At 38.6% G+C, this 7,497-nt stretch overlaps 1 protein-coding gene across 1 annotated transcript; it reads right to left on the reverse strand.

Annotated features, from left to right (window-relative positions):
- Positions 1 to 2,413: 2,413 nt before the first annotated feature.
- LOC113927102 (ubiquitin-conjugating enzyme E2 N-like) lies at positions 2,414 to 3,557 on the reverse strand. Its single transcript, XM_035728362.1, has one exon. The coding sequence runs from the start codon at positions 3,555 to 3,557 to the stop codon at positions 3,099 to 3,101; it is 459 nt and encodes a 152-aa protein (XP_035584255.1). The 3' UTR covers positions 2,414 to 3,098.
- Between the last annotated feature and the right edge of the window lie 3,940 nt (positions 3,558 to 7,497).

Here is a 7,497-nt window from a genome sequence, read left to right on the forward strand (position 1 = left end):
TCCAGACTTATACATTCAACTGCCTACTCCACATATCACTTCAGATGCCTAGTAGGTACCTAAAACTTGGTATGGATAAAACCGAAAAGTTGATTCTCCCACATCAAAATATGGACACAGAACCAGATCTAGATTCAAATACAGATAAAGATACAGATATAAGTAAAGAAATAGACATAGATAAAGCTGTATCTATATACATATTCCCACCCCCAAGCCTTCCCCACTCATTAAACAAATTTTTATTAAGCATCCCCCATTTTTCAGGCATGTTCTAGGTACTTGAGGTACAAAACGAGGAAATCTTACACTCTAGTAAATGGTAACAACATTCATCCAGTTGATTAGGCCAAAACCAGGATGCATCCTTGATTTCTCTTCCTCTCACACATTCTGTACACTTGTCAGCTCTAACTCCCAGAAAGCCCAACTGCAACCACATCCCACCAACTCCCTCGTCACAACCTAAATCCAAGCCATCATACTCTGCCGTCTGGATCTCTGTTCTAACTGGTCTTCCTGACTGCATGCTTCCCCTTACTCTCCATCCACTACACAGAATCCCCAAGGACTTTTCTAAAGCATAGTTCAGATCATAATGCTCCCCTGCCTAAGCTTCCACAGGTCTTGCATTACTTCTAAGAAAAAGTGCAAACTCCTCACCATGCCCACCAAGTTTCATATAATCTGACCCCCACTTGCTTAGATGAAGAAACTCAGAGATTGAGTAAACTAAGATCACACTGCTAGTAAGTTGCAGAGCCAGGTAGTTTGGCTCTTTATTGCCGTACTGTACTGTCTCCCTGGATACCTTTCACTTATTGGATGGCACTTGCCCTACATAAAAACTCCACTGTGTGTGACCACTTGTTTTGGATGGCCTTCTATTGTGATGCCTTGTCCTCTCAGACCCTGAACCATGTCCTTTCAGAACACAGCATTCATCCCTGACTCCAGTTTCAGCCAGCTCTTTTTCCAAGGCTACATCTAGGTCTGGTACCTTTCACAGCTAATTCAGATGGACCCCAATCTTAGACTTAGAGACTCAGATAGATACCAACCCAGCTGGTACTAATAATCACTTATTTCTAGAAACTTCAGCTTTTAATGTCCATTACTGATTCTGTATTTTCCATTTAGATTCCAAAGAGTAAGAATCTGATAGACCCAGTTTACCTTTTTCCACCAAGTCAAAACAGAGGTTGTGGCCAGCTATAGACTGTCTCTTGAATCAGATGTTATAAAGTTTTCTGCATCCAGCCAGCAGAAGGAGGAAAAAAGAGAGTGTGGAGAAGTCACATCCATTTCATAGTCTTGGCCCAGAAGTAACACACATCAGTTTCATTCATATAGCATTGGCAAGAACTGGTCACATGGAAATAGATGAATGCAGAAAAGATTGAGAAATATAGCCCCTGGATAGAGTCAATTCTATACTATGAATGAGGAGGATGATTTTGGGTAAAGAGTTAGCCATATCTGCCACATCTTATTGTTGGATATTTGGGGTTTTTTCCCAATTTCTAGATTCATGGATAGAAATGAATTAAAATTCTACCAATATAACACGCTTTTGCTATTTTTATTCAAGGTGGCTTATTCATGCCAAAATGATTTGAGGAATAAGACCATAGTTGTTATATGCATTTATGATCTCACCACAGCAATTGTTAAAAATTTGAACCATTCCCAGGGCACCTGGGTGGCTCAGTCATTAAGCGTCTGCCTTCAGCTCAGGTCATGATCCCAGGGTCCTGGGATTGAGCCACATCAGGCTCCCTGCTCCATGGGAAGCCTGCTTCTCCCTCTCCCACTCCCCCTGCTTGTGTTCGCTCTCTCACTGTGTCTCTCTCTGTCAAATAAATAAATTAAAAATCTTTAAAAAAAAATTTGAACCATTGCCTTAATTATTTTATTTCATGACTTAATAACTTCAATCAAAATTTGTTTTCCATGAGGTTAATTCTTATATAATAATCCAGATGTTGCCCTTAAATAAACTCCTTTTATTATTAACTAAATGGTAAAGGGAGTTGCCATTTTGTGGACCTTTAGATAATGAAACAGTAGTTTCAAAGACCATTTGACCTACTGATCCTAGTCAGATTTATCAGTTTGATATTTGTTAAAGACCTACCAGAGATCTGTCACATAAAAAATGTTTACTTTTAACTTGTTTTATTACGTGTTCCATAATACCTATAGCACTATCTAAATACCACACTTAAAAAGCAAAAAACTAAAAATCAATTTACTTTTATTTGTTATTGTTCCTTTTGTCACGTATACCCATATGCCAATTGTATTGGCAGTAGAAGAATCTTAATTATATCGCACTTCAATGAATAATTTTAAGACTTTGTAACAGTGGGACTTTTTATTAAGGCAAATATTTGTATTCTTTTTTTTTTAGAATAACAAAAAATATTTTACTAAAACATAAGATTTACAGAAGTTTCCAGACAAGCCATACAAAATGGTCACAAGCTCTTTCTTGAAGGAAGGATTCTACACTTGACAGCAAGTCACAATGTTATTAGTGAGGGCCGTGATGTTTGTTTAATGTTCCCATTTTGGTTCAAACAATCAAGCTTGTCCATCTACAGCGTCTAAATAAAGTTAGACTTGGCTAGAGAGCATATTCTAAAGAACTGGTTAGCTGCTTTTAACCAATGCAATTAGATCACCATAAAAAGGGGGAAAGGAGCCCAAAAAATTAAAATAAAACTACCTCTCCCCCTCAAAAAAAGTAATAAAGAAAAACACCCACACCCCTGCAGCTAACCCTGACAACTACCTTCATTCACAGTGCTTTATACTCAAACCATGATGGGGAAATGAATAAAAGCAGAGAGGGGCCACTGCTTTTAAATGTTTCACAACAATCCGGATGGTACTTCTAGCCTCTGCTCATGCTTTACAACAGTGAATCAGGACAAGACATAGGTTTGCTAATGTGCATTTAATCACCAAAGGACTGAAGATGTCTGGGCTTTTATTCTGTAATGTTTCTAAGACTGTGTCCATTAAATGCAAACAAAAAAGGAAGAAGTCTTGGCAGAACAGGAGAACAGGAGAACTTGATGATCAGATCGATTTTAAATATTATTCATGGCATATAGCCTAGTCCATGCTCTAGCTGTTTCTATGGCTTGGGCTTTGTTGGTCTTCCACTGCTCCGCTACATCATTTGCTAATGGATCATCTGGATTGGGAGCACTTAACAAAGCCTGGATCAATAGCAGAACTGTGCGGATCTGCTGTGCTGGGGACCACTTATCTTTCAAAATATCTAAACATATTCTTCCCAACTTGTCTACATTAGGATGATAAATTTTGGTCATGAAACATACTTTAGGGGCTGCCATCGGGTATTCTTCTGGTAGGAATAGTTCAAGCTTAAAAGTCCCTCCCTCAAAGGGGGAATCCTGGGGGCCAGCAATGACCACATGAAAATAACGGGCGTTGCTCTCATCTGGTTCTGCTTCAATGCGAGGAACTGGTTCTACCAGCAAACGCTGGGTTTCCTTGATAATCCTGCGGGGCAGCCCGGCCATCTTGTCAGATCCCGAGTTCGGCCTCTGGTCTCAACTCCCCAAATACTTGTATTCTTAATGCAATTTTCTGAACAACAAGGAGACCGTATATCTAACTGTAGTAAGTCTAATCTTAAAGCCACATTAAGTTTTCTGACTAAAAGTTGTTTTTAAGTTTTATGTCAGTCTCACATTCTTAAAAATCACTGTGCATTTAATTATGCATAGTTGTCAGAGGAATGAGGTAAGAGCACCCAATCTTCAAACTTGACACTGTGTTTAAATTCATGTAATACCTCACCCAGAAACTACTGCTAAAGTTTCCTCTGGGGAGTACAGTGTTTTATCTTTTTACTCTAAAGCAAGTGAAAATTATTTGTGGCTTACTTAACAAATTCAATCAGAGTATTTCATGTTGAAATACCTGATTCAGATATATGATTTGTAATCTATGTAGAGATGCGCCAATCATCCTTGATATTTGGCCAAAACTCTGTTTTTTGGCTTCAGGCTTTGGAAATTTGAAGAGCCAAATGCCTAGTTGAGCATCAGTTCAGTTATCCCTGAATTTGTGCCTGGCCAATAATCACAAGATGACATAGGTTAAAATATCTAGCCATTATGACAACATCAGCAATAGCTACGAGGCATGTCATTCTGATTTATCATTATTATGTGTATATTTACTTCCAAATATAGATAAGGCTTTTAGATATAAATTAAAGTGAAAATCTCTTTATGTGCTTTTATGTTGAAATTCTATCTAATTGATTCAAAGATGTATATAACTGCAAAAATAAAATTCTACAATAAATGATAATTGAGTAGGCTGTAATATTACATATAAAAATAATTAAGGACATTGCAATATCAAAGTTGATAAGGAAGTTGATGTATAGTTAATGTAAATATTATAAATGTGAGAACTAAATAATTTAATAAGAATATTATATCTTTTTTGAGCCAACAAATATTCAAAAACTTAAATAATAATAAATGACTGAAGAGGAGATATAAGATATAATCTAATTGTTCGGTATATAAGCATGAATAATATGGAACATAAATGCTAGATATTTAATTTACACTTCTACAAATGTCATTCAGGTCTTGAGTCTTTTAACAAAAAGTGCCTTTTAGAATTCCATACATCTTGTGAGAATGAACTAAATATAGCACACAACTTTGTTACCTCAAATTTTCATGAAGCGGAAAACTAGCAAAATCATATATGACAACATCCATGATAAATCACCTTTGGTCCAGATATTATAAAGAATATAAAGAGCATGAAGGAAAAAAAGGAAAGTGTTAGAGAAAAATGAGATTGCACAATTATTTCTTCTCCTTTACCAGCCTTACTCGGATGTGAGAGTCCTATTTGGTATTACAAAAAAATGAAATATGCAGGAGCAATCTCTCCTGCATGTTAACGTCAAAGGTTTTCATTTTCATTACTAAAAATTTAATAATAAAATTTTAACAGTAATTATATTTATTATAAAATTCCAGAATTTTTTTTGGATCCCAGAAGTTCATTCTGTCTGGTTTCAACCAAATATTACTTTCACACTCAGCTATTAGACATTGTGAATCTCTGTAATTACTGCCAGAGAAATAAATAAGTCCTAAAGAGGAAAGCCACAGGAGAAATATTCTCTTTCTTTGTATATGCACTTGGCTCCAAACACCTGCTGAGGAGTACCTCAGAATAACTGAGCAAGAAAGAAACTGCATTGCAGAGAAAGCTCCAGAAGAGTATTTCTTTCTCTTTGCAAATCATTATGCAAAGCGGCAGAAATTTGTCAATTCCAGGTTCCTTTGGGGATGGCAAGTGCTTTATCATTGATTAGACACTGGATAAAGCCTCCTTCAGAGAAAGCTTCTTCAGAATGACATGAACAAGACGGCAGAATGGGAGGTGCCAGTGCTCTTTCCCTCACAAAAACATCAATTTCAACAATCACCCATGCTCAAAAATACCTTCACAAGAAGAAGGCATCCACGTGAGAGATTACAGCACTTGGCTGAAACACAAAACTACAACACATTGAAGATGGTAGAAAGGTCAGTCTCACATCACCCACATCACCTCTCCTCCAAGCCTGCACAGAGCAGCTCAGGGAGAGATAGTCTCCACATGGCAAAGGAGAGTGAAGTGAGTACCAGACTTTGTTGCAGACCCTAGTTCCAGGCCCTCCCCAGTGAACCCCAGTGCCAGGCTAGCCCCTGCAGCCCCAGGCTTCAGGCCAGTCCCTAGGGCCCCAGAATCCAGGCCCACCCCAGCTCTGAGCCTCCCCTGGGGACCCAGACTCCACAACTGCCTTAGCAGCAGGCCAGCCTTCCTGGGTCAGGCTCCAGTGGATCCAGGCTCCAGGCCTGCCTCAGTAGACAGGAACCCCCCCCCCCACCCTGCCACAGGTTCCAAGCATACCCTCACAGGCCCAGGCACCAATCTTAACCCTGCAGACCCAGACACGAGGCTGACCCCAATGTACCTCAGTATCAGGCTGGCCCCCAAAGGCTCAGGACCAAGCCCATCTCTTTGCACCCAGGCTTCCAGCAGCCCCAACTGCAAATAATCCATCATAGAAACATAAAGCGTACAAAGTTTCATTTATACAGAATAACTAAGTACTGGAGACCTAATGTACAGCATGTGACTATAGTTAATAATACTGTATTGTAGACTTGGAATTTGCTAAGAGACTGGATCTTTTTTTTTTAAGATTTTATTTATTTATTTGAGAGAGAGAGAATGAGAGATAGAGAGCATGAGAGGGAAGAGGGTCAGAGGGAGAAGCAGACTCCCCGCTGAGCAGGGAGCCCGATGTGGGACTCGATCCCGGTACTCCAGGACCACGACCCAAGCCGAAGGCAGTCGCTTAACCAACTGAGTCACCCAGGAGACTGGATCTTAAATGTTCTCACCATGTACAAGCTATGTAACTATGAGGTGACAGATGTGTTAATTAGCTTGATTGTGATAAACATTTCACAATGTATACATACATCAAAATGTCACATTGTATACTTTAAATATATACACTTTTATTTATCAATTATACCTCAATAAAACTGGAAAAAATTAAAAATTAGAAATAATATTTTAGTCTCCATCAGCAGATAGGTGGTAATGTTGTTAAAAAATAAAATATAAGGGGAAAGAAGAGAACCTACATTTGCAAATGCAATAATGAAGGAATTCAGCATAAGTTTTTAAAAAGGTTTTATTTATTTGAGAGAGAAAGAGAGCTAATTGACAAGAAGTGCCTTAGAAAAAGGAGTTAATGTGATAGGAGCGGAGGAGTCAGGACACAACAGATGCTCCATTCTCATTACAATTTTCGTCTTACAAATACACAAACTTCCAGACTCCAGAAGAGAGGACTCTTGCCGTACCTCAACAATTCAATAATACCTTCATGGATTAGAATAGAATCCTTTTATGTGTAGGTAGAAATTATCAAGAGCTCATAGCACCTCTGTGACCCACTCCGAGGAATTTAAAATATTTAGCTTTTGTCCCTTTTTCACTTCATTTAAAAAAAAATGTCTTCTAAAGGAAATAGCTCAAGTCCTCTGTAATCGACGAAGAGGCCTTTCCCCTCACATTTAGCCCGGCACTGCTTTCACTTACTACCAATATGCCATGGGGGGGGGGGGGGGCGGGGAGGGGAAGTTCATTATTAAATCTGTGAGCTATTAGAAAAGGACGCTGCTCCACCTCCAGAATATTTAGTACAGTCATAACAAGTGACGTGGGCGGTAAGACAGGGTAGATTCAATTGAGACAGTGACATTTTGTATCCAATTGGTCATAAAGTGTTTTTAAAGAGCCTCTTCAGAAATGGATTACAGGGATAGATTAAAAGGTCAATACACTCCAAGTGGTGCGCTCTACTGCAGAATTTTGTCAAGCATTTATGCCAAAAGTCATTGGCTCACAGTCCAAAATATT

Source organism: Zalophus californianus, chromosome 7 (genome assembly GCF_009762305.2).
Source record: "Zalophus californianus isolate mZalCal1 chromosome 7, mZalCal1.pri.v2, whole genome shotgun sequence".
NCBI lineage: Eukaryota > Metazoa > Chordata > Mammalia > Carnivora > Otariidae > Zalophus > Zalophus californianus.

What these genes read in the sequence shown, in the direction of transcription:
- LOC113927102 (XM_035728362.1), bottom strand. Translation starts at nt 3,557, where the DNA reads ATGGCCGGGCTGCCCCGCAGGATTATCAAGGAAACCCAGCGTTTGCTG.